This window comes from Myotis davidii, unplaced genomic scaffold (genome assembly GCF_000327345.1).
Source record: "Myotis davidii unplaced genomic scaffold, ASM32734v1 scaffold134, whole genome shotgun sequence".
In the NCBI taxonomy this organism is placed as follows: domain Eukaryota; kingdom Metazoa; phylum Chordata; class Mammalia; order Chiroptera; family Vespertilionidae; genus Myotis; species Myotis davidii.
In genome coordinates, this window is record NW_006288853.1 from 2366806 (window position 1) to 2378779 (window position 11974).

At 45.1% G+C, this 11974-nt stretch overlaps 1 protein-coding gene across 1 annotated transcript in view; it reads left to right on the plus strand.

Moving 5' to 3' along the window:
• The window catches only part of HKDC1 (hexokinase domain containing 1), a 36599-nt gene extending 29342 nt beyond the window's left edge, over nucleotides 1-7257 (plus strand). The window contains exons 16-18 of the mRNA XM_015562101.1: nucleotides 628-783; nucleotides 3027-3260; nucleotides 6385-7257. Coding sequence (XP_015417587.1) covers nucleotides 628-783; nucleotides 3027-3260; nucleotides 6385-6532 — 538 coding nt within the window. The 3' untranslated portion in view covers nucleotides 6533-7257. The remainder of the gene's footprint in view (nucleotides 1-627; nucleotides 784-3026; nucleotides 3261-6384) is intronic.
• Nucleotides 7258-11974: the final 4717 nt, after the last annotated feature.

The window sequence follows — 11974 nt, forward strand, 5'->3', positions numbered from 1 at the left end:
TCTGGCAGCCTGATTTTTTCCCAGGTTTTTAAAAAGACTTAATTTTTTTTTTAAGAACAGTTTTAGGTTTACATCAAAACTGAGAGCGAGGTACATAGGTTTCCCATTTACCCCCTACCTCCACACATGCATAGTCTCCCTACACATCAATTCCCAGAATAGTATATATTTTTTTATCAAGGATGAACCTACACTGACACATCATAATCATTTGTTCTTGGAGTTGTATCTGTGGATTTGGACATGTATAACATATTTCCATCATTATAATATCACTAGAGGCCTGGTGCACAAAAATTTATGCACTCGGGGGTAGGGGGTTCCTCAGCCCGGCCTGTGCGGTCAGTGTTTTGGTCCCTGTTTTATAGATGATGGCTCAGTGCTTGCTCAGGTGCCCCTGGTATGTGGCAGAGCTGGGACCTGGTTCCCGCTCCCCGTGGCTCCAAAGCCTGGCTCTCCCACATCACTGCATTTCTGTTGGCCGCTGCTCACTCGGAAACACTCCACACCAGGCAGCTGGCTGTGGGCAGGGGTCTGCCTTCCACACCCGACCCATGTCCTTTTGGGAACCATTCATCAGCGCTGGTTTTCCTGCTCTCACCCATCTTATCCCTCTTCCCCAAACAGATACGAGAAAATGACCAGCGGGATGTACCTGGGGGAGATTGTGCGGCAGATCCTGATTGACCTGACCAAGCAGGGTCTCCTCTTCCGGGGGCAGATTTCAGAGCGTCTCCGCACCAGGGGCATCTTTGAAACCAAGTTCCTGTCCCAGATTGAAAGGTGACGTGCGGTCAAGTTCACTGCTCAGTGTGAGAGCCCTGACTTGGATGTGCTGCTGTCATGCTGGGGGCAGGCGGGTTTGAGATTTAAGAGTAGAAACGGCGAGGCCAGATGAGGAGGGGTTGCCCCCTCTCCAGCTGCTTCAGGACCACAGCCCCAGGGCGTGCTCACAGCTGAGGGGCCGGCAGCCTGCCTGGGCTCTGGGTTCCTAAACTGTTACCCAGGAGTTAGCTGAGGCCAGAAAATGATCCTTCTTTGTTCCTAAAAAGAAAATATATCCCTAATATGAAAGCAAAGTCATTTTAAAAAATCACCCACGTGCTCACCACTAAATACAGCTGTTTTTATTTTTGCATATTATATTCCCTTTCAAGTTCTTAAATGTTTGTAAGCATATTTTCTTTTTTTTAATGGATTTTTAGAGAGAAAGGAAGGGAGAAGGATAGATAGATAGAAACATCGATGAGAAACATTGGTCCACTGCCTCCTGCTTGCCCCCAATTGGGGATCGAGCCCACAACCCAGGCATGTGCCATGACCAGGAATCGAACCAATGACCCCTTGGTTCTTGGATTGATGCTCAACCGCTGAGCCACGCTAGCTGGGCTGGACACACTTTTTTAAAAGGTAGTTCCAGTTCCCACTGCCACCAGCTATGCACACATGGCAGTTTCACTGCTTTTCCTACCAGCCCTGGATGTGATCAGAGGCTTTGTGTTTGGAATTTCTCTCAATTTGACTTCCTTCATTTAATTCTCCTGGTCTTTTTTTTTTTTAAATATATTTTATTGATTTTTTTACAGAGAGGAAGGGAAAGGGATAGAGAGTTAGAAACATCGATGAGAGCAAAACATCGATCAGCTGCCTCCTGCACACCCCCTACTGGGGATATGCCTGCAACCAAGGTACATGCCCTTGACCGGAATCGAACCTGGGACCTTTCAGTCCACCGACGCTCTATTCACTGAGCCAAACCGGTCAGGGCAAATTCTCCTGGTCTTTATGGCCAGGTGCCAGCAAGCCACAAATCATCCTGGGGGGGAAGGGGAAAGAAAACTCTTTATAAATGAAAGCAGTGCACTTAATGAGGGCAATGCGATGGGCTGACGCAGAGGAGTTCTCTTTAAGGAGAGGGTGGTAGAATCTGCAGCACCAGCAGCAATTTTATGTTTTTGAAGTGATGATTAGCAAACATTCAGCTTTCTTTTTTGGGAGGCGGAGGGGTCTGGTCTTCAACTCATCCAATCTGAAAGTGCAAGTTAAAAGTCGCTGCCTTTGGTGACCAGAGGGTCCTCTTTTGTGGGGGAAACAGTTGCTCCCTGTGTGCAGGAGATAAACAGATTGACTGATCTTTGCCTTGCTTTTTTGAACACAAGGAAAGTTGTTCCGGACAAAGCAAGTTGTCAGGACGTATATGCCTCCAGAAGTATTTGCTTCTGCCACACAAAACGTGTCTGCTTTGGATGCCTTCACTTCTGCAGGCATTTTAAAAAGCACCTTTATGGGTTAAAATAAAATCATCCCATCGAGTACCAGTGGGAATCTAGCAGTTGCTGTGCTGACTGTGGACCATGTCGACACGTGTTGAGTGGGTGGGACAGTGACCTGAGGGGAAGCATCCTGGGTTTACAGCCTCAGAGCCTGAGCTTCTGCTTCCTCTCCACCACTTCACTCCTTTGTGCTGGGCGACCTGAAGCAGGCAGCTCCTCTCTGGACCCAATTTCCTTCTTTATAAGATAAATAATTGCTCTGCTGCTTAACCCCAAGGACGGCTCTGAGGATAGAGTAAGGGAACATACAGGAAAGAACTAGGTAAACTGTGAAGGGCTAGATCATGGAAGGAATTTTATACATAGTAATGGAACCCCACTTTTTTTCTTCCTATATAAATATTGCATATTCATAAGCAAAAGGAAGAAAATAAGAATTACTGGCAATCCTTCCAGCATCTGAATAGATTTCCTTCTGCTCTTTGTGTGTGTGTGTGTGTGTGTGTAAGGACAAACATCATTTAAAAACAAAAACCAAGATCATATGGCAGCTAGTATTTTATAATTTATGTTTTCACTTAATACATCATAATCATGTTTCATAGCATTAGATATTCTCATGCGAACTCAATTTTAAGGTCTACAAAGGCTTCTACTGTCTGGCTACACTCCCCCTTACCTGTCGAATCTGCTCTATGGTCATAGAGGTTGTTTCTAAGTTGTTCTCTCTTAATGACACTCTTCTTCCTGCAGCGATCGGCTGGCCCTCCTCCAGGTGAGGAGGATCCTGCAGCAGCTTGGCTTGGACAGCACGTGCGAGGACAGCATCGTGGTGAAGGAGGTGTGTGGAGCTGTGTCCCGTCGGGCGGCCCAGCTCTGTGGCGCAGGCATGGCTGCCATCGTGGAGAAGAGGAGGGAAGACCAGGGGCTGGAGCACCTGAAGATCACTGTGGGCGTGGACGGCACCCTGTACAAGCTGCACCCTCAGTGAGTGCCTGAGAAGGACGGGGTGGGAGGGCGCTGAGTTCAGGAGTAGAACCTGGTTGAATCTGGCAGGTAAGGTTGAGCCCTGTGGTATGATGTGGGAGGATTTGCCATCCCCTCTGAACCCCAGCTTCCTCATCTGTAAAAGGCGGGCAGTGATAATCTCTACCTCCTAGAGCTACATGAAGATTACATGGGTTATACAGGTAAAGTGCTCAGTAAATACTGGCCTCACAGGGGAGTCATTGAACTGAGTATTTTATATAACATAGAGCATTGTCTAGTATGAGCTGGTTATAATTTTCTTAGCTCAGAATAAGTGGGCAGAAGGATTAAGAGCCCTGTCAGGCAATATGAGTTTGAATCCAGTTTCTTACTCCCTGTAAAATGAGGACAAAAATCAGACCTGCCTCATGGATGGCTGTGAGGATTAAGTTAAGCAGTGGCTGTAGCAGGGATGGCTCATCACAAAACTTCCAGTGATGAAAGTTATAATTTCCACTTCATGTCGTGTTTTACATTTTGTTTTGGTGAAGAGGAAAAGTATTAACAAGCTTATACAGATTTTCAGTCATGCTGAAGTGTATACCTGAACTTATTATTGTAATCCTTGACCCTTAGCCCTTTCTGTGATGCTAATTGTTCAGAATAACTGACTGGTATTGTCTCTTGGTTTTCCTTTTGGGTCACATATTTCTGTTGAGGTTCCTCCGAGCCTCTCCCTTGAACCAAGACTTGATCAAGGAACAAACCACATGATCATTTCAGTAGGTACAGACAAAGCATTTGGTAAAATTTAACACTTTTCAGGATAAAATTACTCAATAAAGTAGGAATAAAGGAGCTTCCTCAGCCGGGTATAAAAGCATCTGGGAAAGTCCACCGCTGGCATCATACTTACTGGTGAGAGGAAGAGTGGATGCTCTTCCCTTAAGATCAGGAACAAGACGAGGATGCACTCTTGCCACTGCCATTCAGCCCTGTACCTTCTCATGCTGCCTCAGGTGGCTGTGTGATTCCTGTCTCTCAGTCGAATCTTGATTCAAGGAGAGGTTTGTAAGAGTCAGTTCCAAAACATGTGGCCTCAAGGGGAAAACCAGGGCAGTAAGGCAAGAAAAAGCAGTAAAAGGCATCTGACCTCACACCATGTACAAAAATTAACTCAAAATGGATCAAAGACCTGAATTAAGATCTGCAACTATAAAACTCCTAAAAGAAAACATAGGTGTAAATCTTTGTGACCTTGGATTAGGCAATGTTTTTAAATATGACATCAAAAGAATAGGCAACAAAAGAAAGTGTAGGTAAATTGGACTCCATAAAATTAAAATATTTTATATGCCATAGGAAGTGAAAACAAAGAATGGAAGAAAATATTTGCAAATCATGTATCTGATGAGGGACTCATCTCTGGGATATATAAAGAACACTTAATGCAACTCAACAATAAAGATAAGCAACAAGTGAACAAAGGATTTAAATAGACATCTCTCCGAGAAGATTTACAATAGCCGATAAGCACTCAGAAAGATGCCGAATATCGTTAGTCATCAGGAAAATGCAAGTCAAAACCATGAACTACCATTTCACATGCACTTAGGATGGCCATAATTAAAAAGAGTGGCAGTAACAAGTGTTGATCAGGATGTGACAAAATTGGAGCCCCAATGCCTGGCTGGTGGGAAACAGTTTGGCAATTCCTAAAAAGGATCAACATGGAGTTACCATGTGACCCAGCAATTTCATTGCTAGGCGTACTCAAGAGAATTGAAAATGTGTTCACACACAAACTTGTTAGTGATGTTCATAGCAGCATTATTCATACTAGCCAAAAGGGGTAACAGCCCAAGTGCCCATCAACTTCTGGGTGGGCAAACAAAATGTAGGATAGCCATACAATGAACTATTACTCATAAAAAGGAATGAAGTACTGACGCGTGCTACAACTTTGACGAATCTTGAAAAACATCATGTTAAATGAAAGAAGCCAGACACAAAAGGCCAAATATAACAGATTCCATTATATTAATGTTCAGAATAGGCAAATATATAAAGATAGAAAGATTAGTGATTGCTGGGGTTAGTGTGAATCGAGAGCAACTGTTGTTGGGTATGGGTTTCCTTTTTAGGATGACAGAAATGTTCTGGGATTAGACAGTGGTGATGGTTGTGCAACTTTGGGAATACACTAAAAACCACTGAATAATTGTATATTTAAAAAAAGAAAAAGAAAGAAAGACTTGATTAAGCAGTGATTGCCAAGCCATTTTCTCCTATCTCCTGGGAAGTTTGGGACTGATTACCCTGACTGTGCCTCTGATAAAATTCCCTTCTCCTCCCACTGAACCAGCAGAGCCCCAAGGAGCTGCATTGGTTGGCCAGAGTCACCCACTGGCTGTGCAGTAGAGTTGGGCTCAGATCCTTCTCTAGCATGCTGGCCCTCAGAGATGACTGCCACCTGTGCCATTAGTAACCCTCATCCCAGGCCTTTGGTAGACACACTTTGATCCCACAGACTGGCCTGGTAACGGACTCCCAGGATGTAAATTCAAATGGATTTAATATCTCAAATGATAGAGAGGCCAAGTATTGTAAGACTGTCAGCTTTGGGGGAAAATTAATGGGAGGAGAGATGGGTGAATGGATGGATCAAACAGGGCAAGATTTTAACTTTGTTGAGACGAGGCAGAAGGTATAGAGGTACTCACTGAACTATGCTTTCAACATTTGAAAACTTTGAAAATAAAAATGGGGGGAAATTTTGAACCAAAGAAGGTGGGATTTGGAAAAAGACTGGCCTGGTCCAAATCTTAATAAATGGACTAGTTTGTACAAATTTGGACAAGTTTCTTATTTATGTAGTGAAGATAGTAATAATTATTTTCGAACTACTCTTGGTTACACTTTGATGTTCTGTATGTGAAACACCTTCCTAGACTATTCTCTGGCATTAGCAGTTGCTCAGTAAAAGGCAATATTAAAGCAGCTATCTAAAGAACCGTGTAAGCTGTTCTGGATCCTTGAGAAGCAAGCTAGAAGCAACAAACTAGGTGGAAATAATTTATAAATACGATGATTCCCTATGTAAGTGCTGATGATGTCTTTTTTCTCTTTCTATTTTTCATAGCTTTTCTTGGATATTGCAGGAAACGGTGAAAGAGCTAGCCCCTAAATGTGATGTGACGTTCATGCTGTCAGAAGACGGGAGTGGGAAGGGAGCAGCTCTGATCACTGCTGTGGCCAAGAGGCTGCAGCAGGCACAGAAGGAGAACTAGGACGGCCTCACGGCGGGGCCCAGTGCGCCTTGGATGCTGACAAGCTTTCCTCTGGCCGATGACTTGATCAGGGACCAACAGGCAAGCTTCTGGCTGTCTTCGCCTTCGGGATGGCTGAAAGAGAACCCCGGTTTCTCGGGCATTCTTAGCATTTTGCTACTGGTTTTCAACGGGGAATACATGAAAGCTCTATTTGGCATATTTGGGTCCAAGAGGGGCCAACTTGTAAACTCAAAGCATGTGGCTGGAGAGATCCCCTTTCAGCAAAATTTTCAGTTGAGGCCTGGCCTGTCAGTTCTCTATGGCTTTGGGTCTTGTGGCTGCTGGATTTAACGACATATACATGATCTGCCATGTGGCCTGGCTGGCTGAGCTCCCACTGGCATGCTTCGGCCATCGCTGTAGTAGGCTGAGCCCTCTACTTGATCTCATCTAACTTGTCCTTAACTTGTCATGTTGACTCCAAAGACTTTAGAGTTCAGGCCCAGGATGAAGGAGGATTGATTGCCAGGGAGCCTGTAGGAACCTTTTTTATGCTCCCAGGGTGTAGTGTCAGCACCGTGTAGGATTTTTTCAATACCCATGTATCACTGGGAAGGGTGTCATTGGCGGGACCTGTCTTTCATTTTACATGTGGTTTGTGTTGCTATTGTGAATACTTGTTTTAAGAACTATTGGGTATATGAAATCCAGTAAATTAATAAAAGATATTTATTTCCCAAGAATCTTTGCATGAGGGGTTAATATTTCATCTGGGAGGCTTACTTGGTAACTTCATGCTCTGCAGGTGGAATAAGGGGCACAGAGTCACAAGTTGCTGAAAGCATCTCTCTAGTCTAAACTTCTTACCAACAAGGGGAAATATATGGAAGATCTGCTGCAATATCTCTAACAGGTGATCCAAATTTCATCTGAAGGAATACTCCCAGTGATTTTATCTCAGGATCCCACAGTCGAATGAGAGAGAGGCCCCCTGGGGAGAGAGAGGCCCGCTGGGGCTGCGACACATGAGGGAGATGAGGCTCTCTGGGAAATTTTTTTTCATATATTCAGTCAACATTTATGGCGATACTGCTGTAGGTGGGTGCTAAATTAATCAAAATGGACTTTGGTGTATTTTAAGATTATCTCTCTCTGGAGACAGCCTGTATGGATTTATGAAATTTATCTTTTTGTATGTTAAGGTTAGATCTCTCTGGGGAAATGTGTTACCTGATCATATTTTGTCTTAGTGAACCCCAAACCCTGTTGTCCTTGGTATCTTCTTGTTATCTTCCTCCAGCTCTCCCATTCCATGGTAAGATCGCCCAGCTCCCAGTTCTGCTGGGGGTCTCTCCTTTGCCATCTGCTTAGACCGATGACCTGGCGCAGAGTCAGGTAGCTGCACCACCATGTCTCTCGCAGCCTGGTCTCTCAGCACATGTTTGGCAAAATGAGGAGGTTGCCCAGCCTTGGTCTCTTCCAAGAAAAAGAAACCCGAGGTATCCAGGCAACCTTGCGCATTCTGACTAATTGATGGCATCACAGAATCCTTGAACCGTAACAGAACCGGAACCACAGCGAGGGCAGACATCGGCTTGCTGTCTTTGGACAGGCAGCCCCTGAAACACCTGGGGCCATGGAGGACTAACTTCTCAAAGTTTGCTAGGCAAGACCACAACCACACAAGGTAAATGATCCCCAGGGAACCCCAGACTTTTCCTCTTGGGAAGAGCATGTTTCTAGTCCGGTGGTTACTTTCTCCCTGGAATCTTTGGCTAGAAGGAGCAGATGAACATAGATTTAAGAACGACATTTTCCCAATGACTCTGCAGAAAGAGTGACCTCATTCCCATTTGTCTGTCTTCAGAAATCTTGTGTTCTCTTCTTCCCATTAGCTGAATGGGTGCTCCATGAGAATGAAGACTTGGGTCTCATTTTTTTCTGTTGTCCCCAGAGCCAACCACAGTGGCTGGTATTGAGTAGCTGTTGGACAGTTCTCTAAATGAATACATGATTGATTGAATGAATGAATTATTGCTCGCCTTTGAATTCTCCATTCTTTTGCCTCACCCAATGGGACTTGAGCCTTACACACAGTAGATACTCTATAAATGATGGTTCAGTGAGTGCCAATTCCTGTTGTAGGTACTAAGGACTCAAAGAAATATAAGACACCATTCCTACTTCGTAAGAACTCAAAGCTAACAAGGGAGGAAAGACATAAATATCTACAACACAATATGGTAAAAGGAACAAGATGAATTCCTAACCATGTCCTGAGTCCTTTAGATCAGGAGCTCTCAACCTGTGCACACACACACACACACACACACACACATGCACCATAAACCCCTTTGACAATCGTGCAACCTATGGATCTTTTCACAGAATGTTTTTAAATGTGTAAAATTACAAAGGAAGCCAATGGTCATGAATTACAGTCATTAGAATATTAAAGTAGTGATATAGCAATATATGTGCTGATTTATTAATGCATTCTACAAAAAGATTTAGCAGGAAACTAATCCTATATAATAAAACCCTAATATGCAAATCAACCAAACGGTGGAATGACTGGTCACTATGAACTGACCATCAGGGGGCAGATGCTCAATGCAGGAACTGCCCCCTGGTGATCAGTGCACTCCCACAGGGGGAGCACTGGTCAGCCAGAAACCGGACTTATGGCTGGCAAGTGCAGTGGTGGTGGCGGGAGCCTTTGTGGCAGCACTAAGGAGCAGCGAACTGAGCGGTAGGGCGCAGCCGGCAGGCAGGCGGTAAGGAGCGAGGGGTCTTGGACTGCGAGAGGGCACAGGCCAGGCTGAACTCCCCCATCCCACCCCCAGTGCACGAATTTCGTGCACTGAGCCTCTAGTAGTAACCATAATTTTGACGTCCTGATGAGATTAAACCATTTCTGGAGACATTTTCATGGATATGAAATGTCTGATTTCTTCTGGGGCAAAGTCACAGCTGCTGCTGACACTATTGTTGACTACATTTATAATGAAAGGAAATACTAAATTTTAGTTAGAGGTGATTGAAAATAAAGTAACTTTTCCCCCCAAAAGTTTAAAGACTCCCCTTTGGGGAGGTTCCCCCTTCACGCCCCCGCACTTGGGGCCCAGATTAATGATCCCTGATTGACATGTCCTAGTAGACCTGCATTTATTTAGGGATAGCATCTTCGGTCTGTGCGGTTTGTACTCAGGAGAACTAAACGTGCTTCCTCAGCTTCAATGTCCTCACGTGAGAGAGGGGGGTAAATATAGCAGCCTGGCACGGAAATGTGCACTACATGAGCTGCATAGCTAGACCTGGGGATGAGCTATACGCCACTGTACATGTGTGAGGCTGTTGTGTTAGGGTTGTTGTTGTTGTTAGGGGTCCATCTTATCACTGGTATGAGCCACTTGAACATCAGCAGTAAGGACCTCCCAAGCCTATTACCCAGGTATGTGGAGAATTAATAATGACAATTGGGGGAAATGAATTTCTCACCCCACTTCCCTCCACCCCCACTGTCCTGATAATTCCTCTCTTGCCATTTCACAGTTGAAACTCCTGGTAAATCATAATTTGTTAGAGGAAGGAGGGGCCTTGGAAGAAGCTGGATAATCATAGAGGGATCTGGTAGCTCATATTAGAGGTGAACTAGGAGGGTCCATTAGGGGAGAAGAGATGAATTCATTTCTCGTTCAGCCATGGAAAGAATGAAGCTTGGGAGAAAGTGAAGATACTTTTAAAATCTTCATTTAAAACACATACACGTTTTTATTGATTTTTAGAGAGAGAGGAAGGGAAAGGGAGAAACAGAGAGAAACATTGATATGAGAAACATCGATTGGATGCCTCCTGCATGCCCTCTATCGGGGATCGAGACCACAATCCAGGCATGTGCCTTGACTGGGAATCGAACTGGTGACCTTTTGGTGCATGGGACTATTCTCAACCAACTGAGCCACACCAGCCAGGACAATTTTTATTTATTTTTTTAATATGAGAAGGAAAGAGAGATAAGGAGAAAGGTAAGTCATTGATAACGGTTGGGGGATTGGCCTAAAGAGCAGAGACGCACTAACAGTACAAGGGACACTTCCAGGGGGTGCCATTCACATCATAGTCTCTATGTGGCCCGGCTCCCATTGAGTCAGCTCTCTGGTAGCTAGCATGGCCTAGGGTGGCCCTTCCCAAAGTATGTGCTAAGATTAACTGGATGTTCCCAAGTCGGCCAGTCTCTGGAGTAACCCTTCCCTTTAATTCTCAAATAAAATGGCTCCTTTCTCCATCCCACATTCTGCAGAAAGGCCCAATAGTCCAACAAATGCAGCACTCTTTCATGTACTTTGGTCTCTCCTAGGCCTTGGGCTGGGTGAGTCAGACCTTACCTGCGTTCCTAGCGCTTTACCCAAGCAGGGCTTCTGCCCTGATGCTAATCCATGGGCCCTGGCCCTGGGGCCTGAGATATTCCTGCCCCTAGTGAAGGAGCAGGAAGGAAGGTCTCCGGTTGTGTGCGGGGAGAGGCAGGAGCAGACCTTCAATCGCTCTTCTCTAAGCAACAACACTTTTCACCTGCAAAGGCAGTCATCTCATATGTTACAATTGACACACACGGATATAGCTGTTTTTACTTTGGGGAATGGTAGTAAAAATGGAATCCTCTACACATGTCTCTGTATCTAGCTTTTTTGATTTAACAATACATCATGGATAAACATTATGATTTATGTCATCTTTTGTTTCTTTTTGTAGCTCCTTATAAGCTAAATAAAATTCTATTCACAAGGTATCCCAATGCTGATAAAAGGTTTGTTTTATAGTGAATTGTGAGGGACCAGGGACAGGACCGGGCACAAAAATAAATACGACGGTGGGATTAGGGCTGAGGGGGCGGAGGAAAGGAGATTGACATTTCCCAGGGGAACTGACAGGTTAGCCAGCGTCCCAGGCCACAGCCATCATCTTAGAACCACTGCACATTGGCTCTGACGCCTAAAGCACCTACTACAGAGCACTCGTTGCTCACACTCTGACTGCCTGGATCATTTATCTCGGGTACATGTGTCTCATCTGTGTGTTTGTCTATCAGCTCTGCCCCCCTCCCTCATCCCACCACTCACCCACAGCCTTTCCCTCCTGTGCCTGGAACGCAGCAGGCAGCACTGGCTGGAGCACAGGGGAAATCCCTCTCTCCTCTCAAACAGAACTAGAGCTAATGCAGCTGGTCTCAGGGGCGCAGATGCTAGTGTGTCTAGATTTCTGAGTCTGTGTGTGAGGTCACGGGTACTTCTGGGGCAAAAACGGGGCTTGAAGCTTGGATCTAAACTGAGGGACAGTGTCTGGAGTTCTGCACTGAAGGGAATTGACTTGTAGATCAGCTGGGAGGTTATTGCGATAGCCCTGATGCCCTGCGCCGCCAGGGGGCCGGAGTCCTGTGGGAGTGCATAGCTGGCATTTTTG